The sequence below is a fragment of the Alligator mississippiensis genome, chromosome 3 (genome assembly GCF_030867095.1).
Source record: "Alligator mississippiensis isolate rAllMis1 chromosome 3, rAllMis1, whole genome shotgun sequence".
Classification (NCBI taxonomy): domain Eukaryota; kingdom Metazoa; phylum Chordata; order Crocodylia; family Alligatoridae; genus Alligator; species Alligator mississippiensis.
The window spans coordinates 166,885,475-166,901,975 of NC_081826.1; the positions used below are offsets into that span (position 1 = coordinate 166,885,475).

The window sequence follows — 16,501 nt, forward strand, 5'->3', positions numbered from 1 at the left end:
GGACAAACTAAGTCTATTCCATCTCGGAGGAAAGGCAGCAAGAGGGCACAGCAGCCCCCCTGGCTCTCCAGGGACATAGCAGACCTCCTGAGGCTAAAAAGAAAGGCCTACAAAGGATGGAGGATGGGAGTCACCTCCAAGGAGGATTATTCTGCACTGGTCCAGTCCTGTAGGGAGCTGACCAGGAAAGCCAAGGCTGCAACTGAACTCCAGCTAGCTTTGAGCATCAAGGACAATAAAAAGTCCTTTTTCAGATATGTGGGGAGCCGGAGGAAAAGCAGGGGCAACGTTGGACCCCTGCTGAACCAGATGGGGCAACTGACAACTGACTCCCAGGAAAAAGCCAACCTATTAAATAGGTACTTTGCGTCGGTCTTTCATCAGCCCCATGGGACGCCCGTGCCCGCTACAGGGCCGGGAAGTCTGGGAAAGGATGATCCCCTGCCCTCCATTAATGCTGACTTCGTGAAGGAACATCTTGAGAAGCTGGATACCTTCAAGTTGTGCGCGCCGGGTCTGACCCCGGGTCGCTTACGTCGCTCTGCACGCGGGCTGTGGCCAGCAGCCCAGGCAGGCCGGATCGGAGAGGGTGGGCGCCGAGCTAGAATTAGGCACAGACACGTAACGGTTGATTTTAAGATTATTTTACTTACACCGAGATGGTCGTGGTGTAGGCTGAGAACTTGCTTGAGTTGCGGTTACAACAAAAAACACGAACACACGTGGAGGTTGCAAGGCTCCATGTAGACAGAACACGACAAACTCCGGATGTCCAGGACAAGCGCGCATTAAACTCGTCGTTACGTCTTATAGTAGGCTCCGTTCGAAGACGGGAAGAGGTGGGCGGTGGATCAGGCCGCCAAACTCCTCTGAGCAGGGTTTCTATTACCCTGCCGCGCACACCCAGAGTCCCCACGAGATGGATGCGGAGTCCTCTTCGGCTTGGGCGGAAACTGCTCAAGCCTCTTATACAGCTAGCAGGCCAATCACTAGCTGCCACGTGTGAATAATTTAGAACTAGCCAATTGCGGGGCGCAAATTTGCATACGATGAGCGGAAAACCTTTGCACCGTGCATTTCTGTGCTGCAAAGGAAATGCACCCTGCAAAGATCGCTGCAAAGTGGCGGGAACACTTCCCTGCACGCAGGTTCTCTGCGCAGCAGAACTCCTCTGCGCAACGAAGCTGTATACCCATGGGGATAATTCTTAGTACCGAAGCACACACACAAAAAATCAGACCTTTGGGTCATGACACAAGTCAGCCAGCCCTGACAATCTTCACCCCAGGGTACTCAAGGAGCTGGCGAGCATCATAGCCCAGCCTCTAGCGCGGATCTTTGAAAACTCTTGGCACTCTGGTGTAGTGCCTGAAGACTGGAAGAAGGCCAATGTGGTGCCTATCTTCAAGAAAGGGAGGAAAGTGGATCCGGCTAACTATAGGCCCATCAGCCTGACTTCTATCCCGGGGAAGATCTTAGAAAAGTTTATTAAGGAGGCCATCCTTAATGGACTGGCCGACGCCAACATCTTAAGGGATAGCCAGCACGGGTTTGTTGCGGGTAGGTCTTGCTTGACCAATCTCATTTCCTTCTACGACCAGGTGACCTATCATCTGGACAAGGGAGATGATATAGATGTCATATATCTTGACTTCAAAAAAGCCTTCGATCTGGTGTCCCATGATTGTCTCTTGGAGAAACTGGCCAGTTGTCGCCTTGGGTCCTCCACAATCCACTGGCTGGAAAATTGGCTCTGGGGTCAGATCCAGAGGGTAGTAATTGATGGAAGTCACTCATCGTGGTGTCCTGTGACCAGTGGGGTCCCCCAGGGCTCTGTCCTTGGACCCATACTGTTCAACATCTTCATTAATGATGTGGACACTGGAGTCAGAAGCAGACTGGCCAAGTTCGCAGATGACACCAAACTTTGGGGCAAAGCATCCACACCAGAAGACAGGCGGATGATCCAGGCTGACCTGGACAGGCTCAGCAAGTGGGCGGACGAGAATCTGATGGTGTTCAACGCCGATAAATGCAAGGTTCTCCACCTTGGGGAAAAAAAACCTGCAGCATCCTTATAGGCTCGGCAGTGCTATGTTGGCTAGCACTATGGAAGAAAGAGACTTGGGGGTCATCATTGACCACAAGATGAACATGAGCCTGCAATGCGATGCTGCGGCTAGTAAAGCGACCAAAACGCTGGCTTGCATCCATAGATGCTTCTCAAGCAAATCCCAGGACGTCATTCTACCCCTGTACTCGGCCTTAGTGAGGCCGCAGCTGGAGTACTGTGTCCAGTTTTGTGCTCCACAATTCAAAAAGGATGTGGAGAAGCTTGAGAGAGTCCAGAGAAGAGCCACGCGCATGATCAGAGGTCAGGGAAGCAGACCCTACGATGACAGGCTGAGAGCCCTGGGGCTCTTTAGCCTGGAAAAGCGCAGGCTCAGGGGTGATCTGATGGCCACCTACAAGTTTATCAGGGGTGACCACCAGTATCTGGGGGAACGTTTGTTCACCAGAGCGCCCCAAGGGATGACGAGGTCGAATGGTCACAAACTACTACAAGATCGTTTCAGGCTGGACATAAGGAAGAATTTCTTTACTGTCCGAGCCCCCAAGGTCTGGAACAGCCTGCCACCGGAGGTTGTTCAAGCCCCTTCATTGAACACCTTCAAGATGAAACTGGATGCTTATCTTGCTGGGATCCTATGACCCCAGCTGACTTCCTGCCCTTTGGGCGGGGGGCTGGACTCGATGATCTTCCGAGGTCCCTTCCAGCCCTAATGTCTATCTATGAAAGCTTATTTGGTTAAGGAATAGTTGGTCATCATCCTCTTCATAACAACCCTAACCCCTCTTTTTATTTATTTTAAGACTGTTTTCAAGCCCTATTTAAATTGTAAGTTTTTTGGTGCTTAAGGCTATCTTTCACTGTGTTTGTACAGTGTGCTGTACAAGGGGGCACATATCTTAGCTGGGACAACTCAACTACCCAACTACTGGCTGCCTAGGTAAATTTAGGCAAATTGCTTCACAGTATCTGTGAAATAGGGAAACTTACACATATATTACTGTATACTTGATATATCACTTATATATCACTGTTATATATCACTGGGATCTTTGGACAAAATGTGATAGAAAAGAGCTGATGCTGCTGATGTAGTAACTTTCAGGCAACCAGGGCTCATACCATCAGTGGCCCCATACTGTTCAGGCCACAACAGGGTGAACCACAGGTGCCCCCTGACTGCACTGTGCACAACAGACACCTTCAGCTCCCTAGCTAAGGGCTCCTCCATTGCACCACACTGCATGGGCACCCCAAGGCTGTGGGCCTTCCTAGTGCTGTAGTCTGCAGTGCATCACCCTGCTCCATGGGGTGGAGGCAGGAAGTAGAAGCTGGAGGAAGTAGGAAGAGCCCAAAGCCCATGGCCCATGACTTACTTCAGACACAGTGATGGGGCTGGGGGGAAACTGGCTGGGTGGGAGCCTGAGGATCACAAATTAACTTTGTGATCGTCATGCAGCCTGCAGGCCACCAGTTAGACAACCCAGAGGTAGCATACTAATGCATGGCTGAATCTGAATGCTTCTGGAGCTTGTATCTATGCACTGTGGACATAGATATACATACTATCCTGGGTTCCAATATAGTCATATCTTTATTAAAGCTTCGTTGTTGAACTTCCTTACTATCTCTTTGCTAGTCCTGTTCTTGAGCTGTCACGCTAGCTAGCTGCCTGTCAGCTCTATTCCTATGTGTAAATCATGTGCTATTTGTTCCTTCTGCTACAGTTGAGTTAAACTGTCATCAAAGATTAATCATCTAAAACCAAGACTCCAAATGGCTGGGAACAAATATATGCCTTGGCATTTCCTTTACCTTTTAAAAAAATATATATTTTAAGACTTTTTTAGTCTAAGGCCTTTCTCTCTGGATCTCCCTCAGACATCTTCAACATTTGAGAGAAATAGAGATGCTGGCAATTTAAATTATCATATACTTCCTGTGAGGTCCAACTTCTTTCTCTTTAGAAGGAGCTGTTAGTGCCCCATCCTGTGAAGGGTTCAGCCCCCTCTGCAAGCTGAGGACATTCAGATCTGAAAGACTTGCAATTTACCACAATCTAAATAGTCTCTTTAAATTGTAGCTATCAAGAAATCTGATCTAATAATTATTATGTATTTGACAGTAGTAGAAAGACCTCAGCCAGGATCAAGGTGCCATTGTGTGAAGTGCTGTGTGTATGCGTGTGCGCACACACACACACACACACACAGCCATAAAATCATAGGGTTACAAGGTGCATGAAAGGTACGTAGTCCACCCCTGCTAGTCAACTATAACTAGCACTTATGTGCTATATGGGCTAGACAGACAAACAGTAAGAGGAGAAACAGTGGCACAGAGAAGTGAACAGATTTTCCCAAGATCATAGAGCCAGTTAGTGGTAGAATTTGAAACAGCATGTGGAGATTAAATTTTTCAAAGCACCTACATGACTTAGGAAGCACAATCCCATTTTCAAAAGTAGGACCATGTAAGTTTAGAGAAGTTTAGTTGGAGTTAGGCTCCTAGGGCACTTTTTAAGTAGAACTCTGTCTCCTAAATCACTTAGGCACTTCTGAAATTTTTATCTTAGGTTTGCCATCCTCTGGATCACACTACAATGAACAGATATGTAGCCCCACTGTCAGTCCTTGCTGTATCTTCACAGTATTTCATCTAAGTCACTGCTCTTAGCATGCCATCCAGAGCAGTCATTCCCTTTACAATGGCTTTTACAGCAGAAGGAATCCATGCCCAAGTCAAGATGGACCTTTTTCCCATTCAGTTGTTTTGTTCTAACACCACTAGGTGGGAGTAACAGAATGTTCCAATCACTTTTTCTTTTAGATTTGCGTAAAGTAGCACAATGTGGTACTTCAGATGTGGACTAAATGGTTTTACTTCTAAAACTTCTAAAAATATGCTGACATTTGAATGTAAAGGAGTAGCATATCATAGTTAAACTAAATATACTAAAATAAATCCTACAAGAAAACAAAACATAAGTGTTCATACACATCAGCTTTTAGTGATGCTATCAATGCACATTTGCTGTTAGCTATCATTTATCACTTTCTCCCATTTTCTCTCTCAACTGTTCCTGTGGGTTCATTCAGAACTTACAGTTGCTTTGCCTTTACTTTTGAAGGATACAAGAAAAAATGTATTTCTTTATTCTAATTTCATATTCATCATATACTGTCTGGCTACCAGGGATGAAAATAGAGAGACCTAAACTACATTGCCCTGAAAAGGAAGTTCTACTCCACAAGGACCTTTTTCATGAGCAATCCATTTTCCCTAGAAGGCTATATGCACCCTACTGTTAAAAAGGTGAAAATTCTCTTTCTTAAATGGTAACTCAAAAAAGACCAAAATCTTAATCTCTCTTAAAATATTAGAGTCATTATAAAGAATAGGTTTAAGGCATCACAGCCTCAGATCAGCATCTGTATCCAAACTTGAAGTTTAAATGTGACTGGAGATAGGATTTGGTTTAAAACTGGTTAAAAAGACTAAATGTTTTTGTTTTGCAGCAGAAAATCTATTTCTTGACAAAAAATATTGTTAGATCCCCTAATATTCAGAAAAAAATGAATTGGGTCTTTGTGTGATATGTTTCTTCTAAAATTCAAACATTTTTACTAGGTCTACTTCCATTTCAGATTAGAACCCATGTATGCAGTTTGTATCAGTCTAAACATGGCCCAAAACTTGGGATGAAGGATTCATGCTAGGAATTTTGGTTAGGGTGTACTGCTGGGGAATGATTACAATAAATATGTATATTTATTCAAAAACAGAGGTGTGTCCGTATTCCATAGTTGTGAAAATGTTCATAATGAACCTGCTCCTCTTACTCCCACTAAATCCATTAAGCTTAACCCATTTAGAGTTTCAAACTTCAACAGATAGGTTGAAATGTTTGCATCAGTCCATACATTTTTTGAGTTAGCCTGGGTCTATTTTCAAGTTGGTCCCAAACATGTTTCAAGCAAAGCAAGGCCACAATTTTGTGTAAGCATCAGTCTTCTGAATAGGAGGTTCATGTGATTTTGATGCAATGAAAGATAACATGGCATTTTCACTAAGACTTCTTGCAAGCTGAACACAGTAAATTTGTGGGACACCAGCACACACAGGTCAAACCCAAAGCTCATGTTAGCAGTGGTCTGAATATACTGATGATTCTACCAAACTATTTGATTTCTACTGCAGCTGCATATGCTGCAGGCTACTTTCCAGGCCTACATCGCTGGGTGTAGTGCAGAGGTAATTGGGTGAAATGCTGTTATGCAGGTTAAACTACACGATCAAATGGTCTTTTTTGGCTTTACAGTCTATAAATCTATTTTACTCCAAGCCCATCTGTATTTACATGTTTATTTCTGCAAAAATGACCCTTTCTCCTTTAAGGCAATTTCCCTGCAATGATCAGCAGCAACTTGTGGTTCAGGAGCAATGGGGGTGATGAAATAAATTTCCTACATTACTCATCCTGAGTTGAGCTGGGGTGAGGGAACCCTTGCCTCAGAGCCTGTGTGCGCTCACGGTGGGGTGCCCTCAGGCTGAGGTGACACTCTACTCATCCCTCTGAGGGGCTTTGCTGGAGTATCAAGGGATTCCCACCTGGAACAGGGAAGGGGCAGGAAGCAAGGGAGGAGGAAGTGGAACAGCTGCAGCCTGTTGAAGTGGTGGCAAACAGCTTGGCTGGCTGGCTGGCTACCCTGGGGGTGGGAGGTTCCTAGCTCAGTAGCAGCAGCAGCAGCAGTCCTGACAGTAACTGGGCTTAATGCCTGGTAAGGACCATGAGACCTGTCAAATCAACTGGCTTTGGGCTCCGAAGTCTCCTCAGTTTATTGGTAGGTAAACTGCATAGATCCTATTGCTAGTCTACATACAATTCAACGTCAAAGAACTATTAAGAGTAGTGCACTGTGGTGCTTTTGCTTATTACTGATGGCTCCTGATTCATTCTATTTGGCTAATATAAAGAAATAATTGATTATACTCTATTCCACTAAAACAGAGAAGACAAATAGCAGAATCTCTTAAAATAATATATTGCATTCCGATAATATATAGAAAAATAATAAAATATGTTATCCTAATGTATTTCATCCTATTTTACTCACTTATAGAATAATAATAGCATAATACATTAGCAGAAGGCATCCTATTCTATTTATTCTATTCCAATAATGTATAGAATAATAATGAGAAGAATAGATTCTGTTCTTTTTCTAGTATACAGAATAATAGCAAACTGTTTTCAGAATATATTCTATTAATATAACGTAACATATCCTGCTGCTGTGTACCCAGTGTCCGTTAATAATGAAACTTTTTCATGCTACTGAATAGGTTAATAAAACATATTGTTATTAAAGCTTATATTTGTATAATATGTTATCATATGTGTATATTTAACATATTAACTATTTAAGATATTAAAAAGAGGTTCTAAATAGAAACTTAAGAAATTTAACTACAATGAAGAGAGAGTTTGAAGGGGTTTTGAAATGACACAATCTAACTGCAGATGCTACTGGAACCTTCAGCTGCCTCTTCTTTATAGGTTGCATTTTCTGAGTCTCTCTGATTGTTTTATGAATGATTTGGGGGACGGGGGAGCAGAATAGGGCTAAAATCCATCTGTGACCTAGTTTGTGAGCATTAAGGTTATTCCTGGCTGTCATCTTTGTTCCAGAAAGCTGAAAAAGACCTACAAAATGTCAGGTTTTGTTTGTGCATTTTTTTAAATAAAAGAATGGCAGACTTTGCATAGGGGAAAAATATCCTAGGCTTTTATATACGTATCTGTTTGTCTTTCCACGGCAGGTGTTATTAGTGGAGGGATGGCATGATCTGGATAACAAAGACTATGACTGCTGGCCCTTAGAAAAACCAGATGAGTATAACATGCTGGATTGCGGAGGTGAGTGTGTTGTACAGTTATTCAACAAAGTCCGTATCTCTGGCTGAAGGAAGAGATGACAACTTGCAAATAAAGGAAATAAAATAATCCCTAATGCATGTCAGGTCTCTTTCATGAAGGGAACTATTTGAGTCAGTAGCAACTTTTCTTCCTAGATGAAGGAAAGAGGCCAATTCACTTCATAATAAATGTTTGTTTGGAGCTATTGACTCGACAGAGTACCTGTGAGAGGGATTTGAAATCAACAGAAATCATTTCAACTAATTGGGTTTAATCAAGGAATTTTGTTTCACTCAAGAAAAAACAAAGCCGCCTAAATAAAAGAAAGCAGACAATCAGCCCTGCATTGGAGCAGATTGTTTAATTGTGAAGTTGCTGTAATTTTGCAGAACCAGTTCCAAACCAGACTGTATTCATTTAAACACTCTGGCCAATAAGTAGAGTCTCTTCATCAGTATTTTAATTGAGATCTGTGTAAGGACTTCGGGTCCAGGCTTCAAATAGAACTGAATAGCTTTAACGTGTTCACATTCATATCAAACTGAAAGTCTGAAGAGTACAGATTATAAACGGAACTTTCCATAACCTGGTGAATTTAGCAATTTTCTGCCCAGGATTAAAACAACTCGTTATGACCACAACTGATTTTGAATTGGCTACTAATGAGTGGTCATGTCAAATAGATACCAAAGGAAACAAAGGAAGAAAAGTTTTTATTTTGTTTCCCTGCCAATCCCATGATGTCTGAAGCTGTTGCACTACCATGTTCCCATTTTACCCAATTTTAGAGCAGTTTGCAGGCTACTGTTTATGTAAAACACCGCTGCCAGCTTCTAAAGGCAGATGAAATTCAGCTAGAGACAAATATTATGGCTTTTTTTTGCTATAGATCAAAACCTTTATTCTTGTTTTGCTATGTGTTTAAGCATGTCTGAATAGGATAAAAGAACAGAATCCGCTTGTTTTGGGAATCTATGAAGGATATAAACTGCTTTGAGAAAAATAAAAGCTTCATTTATTTTGACCTTTTATTGCTTGCCATCAAACATAGCAAATATTTCACCTTTTAATAATTGGTGAAAATATGGCTAGATTGGAATGATATTTCAAGTGTAGCCTTGTTTTGTTTTGCTGTAATCGTTATTCATGGTTGGATTGCTTGTTTGCTTTTCTATAGCACTATATGCCTTAAAGGATTATTTCTGTTAAAATTAGCACCTTTTGAAAAGGCAACTGTGCACAAGAAAAAGCAGCTGAAGTCACCAACCATACAGTAACAAAATGTTCTAATCACTAAAAATGATAAGCTTCTCCTGCCAGCCTTTGTTGATATAAGTGGTCCTATTCAATCATGCGGGGAAAAGGGCTTCGAGATGCCATCTAAGTCCAACCCCCTCATTCAGGGCAGGGTCCTGTTGTATAAAGCCTCCCAGAGTAAATGCTTGTCCAGCCTGCACCTAGGCAGACAAAGTTCATTGGGTAAATCTGATAGCTTTTATTAGATCAACTCAAAAAGTTGGAAAAAATCTTCTTTGCAAGCTTTTGGGAACAAATACCTTTCGTCAGGCTGAGGAAGCATCTGCAGATGGTCTGTGCTCTTGCAAGATGGAATAGTAAAGAAGCCAGAGGCTGGTATGCAGGCAAGGAAGGAAGTCAGTGAAAATGTAAACTGAGGTAGTCAATGGGTGAGAGACATGGGGAGGAAGGAGGGGGAATGAATATAGCTGGTAAATAGTAGAGAGGTTACCTGGGGAGTCAGATGATAGGCAGGTTATAATGTGTCATAAATCCAATGTCTATATTTAGTCCATGATTTTTTGTACCTAATAGGTTGATGAAGTGAAGTTCATAGGCTCATCTGTGAAAGGTATTTTAGCCTGCACCTAAAACATACAATGCCAGAGATACCAAAACCTCTCTGGGTAATGTGTTTCAGTGCTTCAACATGCAGTGTTAGAAAGTTCATCCAGTTACCTAACCCAAGGGAGCTCAATGGGGCCTACAGCCCAGATCTGACCCACGCTGTCATGCGATATGGGTTGTATGGCTCCTCAGGAGTCTGGAAATTTAGTGGCAGGGGAGCAGTGGCAATTAACACTGCCACTATTCCCCCACTGCCAGATAACATGGCCCCACACACAGTGTAGTGATCGCTAGGTTTAGTAAATACAGGCATACAAGAATGAGAAAAACTACACAGCAAGTTTTTTTCTGCTGAAGTGTGCAACTGTTGTAATCCCAGTATGGCTCTCCTGAATAACCTGCTAGGTTGCTCCTCTATCATTAAGGAACTGTCCCCCAATTCTCAACTCCCTCAGCTTCCCTTTTAGAAGCATCTCTAAATTCTACTGACTATCACTACATTTTCCCTCTTAATAAGTAAAAAAAAATTAACACAAAAAGCCATCAATACCAATCTACAGAGACGAGATTACTGGAACTTCACTCTGGAGTCAGTCTTTACCACTCACTTTCCTTTTCTACAGCTATTTTAACAAGTCTCTATGAACCTTTCAGGAGATGTTACTGTCTTCTCAAATCGAAGAAGTATCTAGTTTTTCATTTGTTTTGGTGGGAAGCTTTTTCTCCGTCTTGATAGACTTGAATTCTTATACAAGGACCTGACTGACTTGCACTTTGGCACCCATGCTTTTGCACATAGCACAAAGTTCATGTGCTACAGACCACTGAGGCTGATTTCAACTTTCTGTATACTAGTATTTGCATTTGTTTCCATAGGTACATTTCTTCCCCTAAAGACATAGTTTCTTCTTGTGTTCTGGAACAATCAGCTTCTTCCAAAGAAAATTGTCCAGATTTGGGTCATGATGGCCAAGAGGATCATCAGGAGGCACAGATGCTATGCCTTCTTCTACTGCAACCACACACTTAACTAGATTCAGTTTCTCACAGGCTACCTAATCCAAAAAATTGGTGTCACTTCCCTAAATACTATGAGTGGGAGTTTGTATGCTCTTTTTTATATTGTGTGCTGGCAATATATCTTCCTTTCACTAGTATGTTTATTCCTGAATAGCCTACTCTTTTGATTTTTGTTGGACTTGTCTTTGATCTCAATTTTAAACTTCTACATCCATGCCCTGGCAAAATATTAACCTGAGCTTCCTTTTTCTTTCATTGGCAAATCCAGTCCTTCTCATTGATTTTTGCTTAATTCAACTATATGTATAAAAAAAGTCTTTCTTCACTCTGCCTACATAGACATTCAGGGAGGTTAGGAACTGTTTAGACTGCATTAAAAATAGACACCAGATCTAACTTAGTTTGCCCATGTGAGGACCTTATGCGTATATCCCTGGTTAGGTTGACCTAATTGTGAATTGTACAGATATCTCATGAAGGTTAGATTTGTCAGAAAATGGCCTACTGGATCTAATTTAACCTCAGAGGTGCACTAAGTTAGATGAGGTACAGGTAAACCAATCTAACTGAAGTTCGGTACGCATTAAGAGCTCACTCCCCAATTCCCCCCCACCCTCCCTGCAGACCCCTCTAACCCATCCCATCCCCCTGACTCCCCTGTAGACTCCACTAGCCCCCTCATTCTCACAGCCCTCCCCTGGACCCCGCTAGCCCCCCAGAACCGCCTAACCCCCCGCTAGCTCCCCCACCCTGCCTGCCCCCTCCCCCTCCCTTGACTTACCTTAGATCAGGATCTCAGCACCTATCTGATTGCTGAGTTAGATCAGGGGCCATTTTAAACCTGATGAAATCCCCTCGAACTTCTAGATGTAATGTCTGTATGAAGGTTTTTGTGTTTGGGATCCGCAACACATGACAAAATGGTTCCTTTTGTGATAGGCAAAACAGAGCTTTCCAAATGCATCACATTTGAGTCCATGTTGCCTTCCACATTTGCTGCACGATCTCTCTCCCTTTGCACACTCCTTGCCAATGGAAAATTCTACCCTGTGAGGTGGCTTTTTCTGGCCACAGGCTTTTATGCCCAGGGCATGAACAACCCCTTTTGTGCAGTCAGCTCTGCAGCCTGGGCCCTCACACTTGGACAGTCTTTTCTGGGTATCTGTAAGACTCGGGGCAGGGTAAGGCAGTGGGCCCAATCTGGCACATGTGGGACTGGGGCAGCGGGCTCAATTTGGCATGCACAGAGCTGGGGGCAGGATTGCAGGCACAATCAAGCACACATGAGACTGAGGTCAGATCTGTTGTGTGGGGCTGGGACTGCAGTTGTGATATGGTCCACAGGATAAAAGCCATGAGTGCCAGGTTGGGTCCACAGACTGGATCCAGTCCATGGACCAACCCTGCACCACTCATCTGTTGCATGGCCCAAAAAGTTGGACATCACTGATCTTACCTAAGTTTCTCTTGTTGCAATTTAAGCCCTTTACTTCTTATTCTTCCCCTAGTGGACACAGAGACCTATTGAGTGGCATCCTCTTTATAACAACCCTCTTTGTATTTCAGAATAGTTGTCAAATCCCCATTCAGTCTTCTGGTATTTATGCTAAATAATCCAGGTTCTTCCTGACCCATTTTAAAGAGACTGTTGCTTGACTAAGGACTGCTCATATGAAAAAGGATTTTTATGTCTGGGTTCTCTCTGTGGTAATATTTCCCTTCCTTTGTTCAGTGACGATGTTTGTACCTATATGATACCATCTGAGAAAGAGAGGATATATTTACTGCTTGATGTAAATGAGCGTTACTAAGAGAAAAACTGTATAGTAGTAGCAGTTGTTGTAGTAGTCGTAGTAGTAAACCAAGTATAACTGAAGTAAGCTGAGTCACACTGGAGTAACATTTCTACTGGTACATAAAGAATGAGGTAAACATGAGCAAAGCAAGCAGTATGGGGTCATTACTTTTTAAGATACTACATCACCAGGAGAGGTGAATTTAGAACAATCTATACATTCTAAAGGGGGAATCATTTTTTCCTGGGAAAAATTATAAGAGCAATATTTGTGAAAAAATATATACATTTGCCTTGGATTTCTGCTACAAACCAGTTTGTCTAGATGCACACAGTTGAAGTAGATTAAGCAAAGCTGTTTGACCCATAACTCTGTGTTGTTCCTAGGCCTTGAGATGGCATGGGTCCAACGACCTCCAGAAAAGGCCTTAAGTGGGGAGTTCTTCAATGTAACCTACACAGTGTTTGCTTCAGATCACTTCTACCAATATGCTGTCCAAAATGGCATCCTCTCTCACAGGTACTATCTCCTATAGAGACTTCTCTAATGTTCAGAACAACGTACTGCAGTGGATTCCTGGCTATTTTCAATGACGTGGCTGTACTAAAGACTCTACTGGTAGACATTCTGGGAACATTTTTCTTCGGAGTGACTGTTCCATTCCTTTCATTCTGAGTGAAATATGCTTACATCACTTCTAGTGAATGGTGGTTAAGAGTGGTTGCATATCCTATTGTGATTGCATGCTATCACTGCCCTAGCTTGCTTGTCTCCGCCTCCTGGTATTTCTTGGCTTTTAGACTACAAGCTCATTGGGATGGAGGTATCTTTGTACAAGGTCTAACACAAAGGGCTCCCACCTGGTTGCAGCCAATAGGTATTACCTCAACATGAAGATTGAATTACAGTAGCAATAATAATTCATATAGTTAAATGCATTCCTTGCAAATATAAACTACATGATGGGCCAGATTTTGAGCTCATTGAAATCAATTTTCTATTGATTTAACGAACCAGAATTTGTCTGAATGTATATGTATTGACTTAGAGAAACTTTCACAGATAACTATGAATGATATTTAATCAAATGAATCATCCACATAAACTTTTATTTTGTTCATCTGAGAATTGTTACCTTTTTGCATCATATGTGGTAAAAAAAAAATCCTTCTCACACTTCCCAAAATATGCTTTATAGTAAAATTTCATAGCCATTAATTATAGCATTACAATAGCATTGCCAAAAAATAAACAATTTCTGCCAGTAAAAGAGGGATTATTTCAACGGTCTTTTCAGTGCAACTTGTTCTCATAAAACATTTAGGAGCTTTTGAAAAAACTGCCATTAAATATGGATACTAACACATTTATTTCTTACCTTAATAATGTCAAACTCAATTCACCCAAGGAACCTTGTCTGCCTACGTCCTTAGACCAACACAGCTACAACCTAAACCCCAGGAACACACACCCTCATTCAACAAGGCACTTAAATATGTGACTCATTTTAAGCATGGGAGTGGTCTCACTGATTTCAGTGACATACTACCATGCTTATTGTAATTGGTCCAAACTCCACTGTAGTTTATTCAAATTATTCCACTGGCTTTAGCGGGCTTCAGATCAGGGCCAAAATGTGGCAGATGCTCAATGGAGCATATAAGGGTAAAATTAGATAAGGTATCTATTTCCTGATTTTTCAAGGTATTTATGTGCCTGGCAGTGTGCATAGATGCTTAAGAGGATTTTTAAAAATGCCTTAGCAAGTTAGATGCCAGACACCAAGTCAGAAGGTTAGGGAAATCAGTGGATATAAATGAGTGTTACTAAGGATGAGTTAAGGATGAGTGTTACTAAGGATGCCAAAATGATTTCATAGATTTCATAGACATTAGGGCTGGAAGGGACCTCGGAAGATCATCGAGTCCAGCCCCCCGCCCAAAGGGCAGGACGTCAGCTGGGGTCATAGGATCCCAGCAAGATAAGCATCCAGTTTCATCTTGAAGGTGTTCAATGTAGGCGCTTGAACGACCTCCGGTGGCAGGCTGTTCCAGACCTTGGGGGCTCAGACAGTAAAGAAATTCTTCCTTATATCCAGCCTGAAACGATCTTGTAGTAGTTTGTGACCATTCGACCTCGTCATCCCTTGGGGCGCTCTGGTGAACAAACGTTCCCCCAGATACTGGTGGTCACCCCTGATAAACTTGTAGGTGGCCATCAGATCACCCCTGAGCCTGCGCTTTTCCAGGCTAAAGAGCCCCAGGGCTCTCAGCCTGTCATCGTAGGGTCTGCTTCCCTGACCTCTGATCATGCGCGTGGCTCTTCTCTGGACTCTCTCAAGCTTCTCCACATCCTTTTTGAATTGTGGAGCCCAAAACTGGACACAGTACTCCAGCTGTGGCCTCACTAAGGCCGAGTACAGGGGGACAATGACGTCCCGGGATTTGCTTGAGAAGCATCTATGGATGCAAGCCAGCGTTTTGGTCGCTTTACTAGCCGCAGCATCGCATTGCAGGCTCATGTTCATCTTGTGGTCAATGATGACCCCCAAGTCTCTTTCTTCCATAGTGCTAGCCAACATAGCACTGCCGAGCCTATAAGGATGCTGCAGGTTTTTTTTCCCCAAGGTGGAGAACCTTGCATCTATCGGCGTTGAACACCATCAGATTCTCGTCCGCCCACTTGCTGAGCCTGTCCAGGTCAGCCTGGATCATCCGCCTGTCTTCTGGTGTGGATGCTTTGCCCCAAAGTTTGGTGTCATCTGCGAACTTGGCCAGTCCGCTTCTGACTCCAGTGTCCACATCATTAATGAAGATGTTGAACAGTATGGGTCGAAGGACAGAGCCCTGGGGGACCCCACTGGTCACAGGACACCACGATGAGTGATTTCCATCAATTACTACCCTCTGGGTACGACCCCAGAGCCAATTTTCCAGCCAGCGGATCGTGGAGGACCCAAGACGACAATTGGCCAGTTTCTCCAAGAGACGATCATGGGACACCAGATCGAAGGCTTTTTTGAAGTCAAGATATATGACATCAATCTCATCTCCCTTGTCCAGGTGATAGGTCACCTGGTCGTAGAAGGAAATGAGATTGGTCAAGCAAGACCTACCCGCAACAAACCCGTGCTGGCTGTCCCTTAAGATGTTGGTGTCGGCCAGTCCATTAAGGATGGCCTCTTTAATAAACTTTTCTAAGATCTTCCCCGGGACAGAAGTCAGGCTGATGGGCCTATAGTTAGCCGGATCCACTTTTTCCTCCCTTTCTTGAAGATAGGCACCACATTGGCCTTCTTCCAGTCTTCGGGCACTACACCAGAGCGCCAAGAGTTTTCAAAGATCCGTGCTAGAGGCTGGGCTATGATGCTCGCCAGCTCCTTGAGTACCCTGGGGTAAAGATTGTCAGGGCCGGCTGACTTGAAGGTATCCAGCTTCTCAAGATGTTCCTTCACGATGTCAGCATTAATGGAGGGCAGGGGATCACCCTCACCCGGACTTCCCGGCCCTGTAGCGGGCATGGGCATCCCATGGGGCTGATGAAAGACCGACGCAAAGTACCTATTTAATAGGTTGGCTTTTTCCTGGGCGTCAGTTGTCAGTTGCCCCATCTGGTTCAGCAGGGGTCCAACGTTGCCCCTGCTTTTCCTCCGGCTCCCCACGTATCTGAAAAAGGACTTTTTATTGTCCTTAATGCTCAAAGCTAGCTGGAGTTCAGTTGCAGCCTTGGCTTTCCTGGTCAGCTCCCTACAGGACCGGACCAGTGCAGAATAATCCTCCTTGGAGGTGACTCCCATCCTCCATCCTTTGTAGGCCTTTCTTTTTAGCCTCA

The 16,501-nt window shown here is 43.3% G+C and overlaps 1 protein-coding gene and 1 long non-coding RNA gene across 2 annotated transcripts in view; one reads left to right on the forward strand and one right to left on the reverse strand.

The window, feature by feature from the left end:
- The window catches only part of LOC132249460 (uncharacterized), a 38,988-nt gene that overhangs the window by 7,994 nt on the left and 14,493 nt on the right, over window positions 1–16,501 (reverse strand). The window lies entirely within an intron of this gene.
- LOC102572314 (atrial natriuretic peptide receptor 1) overlaps window positions 6,834–16,501 on the forward strand; it is a 53,239-nt gene continuing 43,571 nt past the window's right edge. The window contains exons 1-3 of the mRNA XM_019490662.2: window positions 6,834–6,915; window positions 7,895–7,991; window positions 13,057–13,189. Of these exons, the coding sequence (XP_019346207.1) occupies window positions 6,862–6,915; window positions 7,895–7,991; window positions 13,057–13,189 (284 nt within the window). The 5' untranslated portion in view covers window positions 6,834–6,861. The remainder of the gene's footprint in view (window positions 6,916–7,894; window positions 7,992–13,056; window positions 13,190–16,501) is intronic.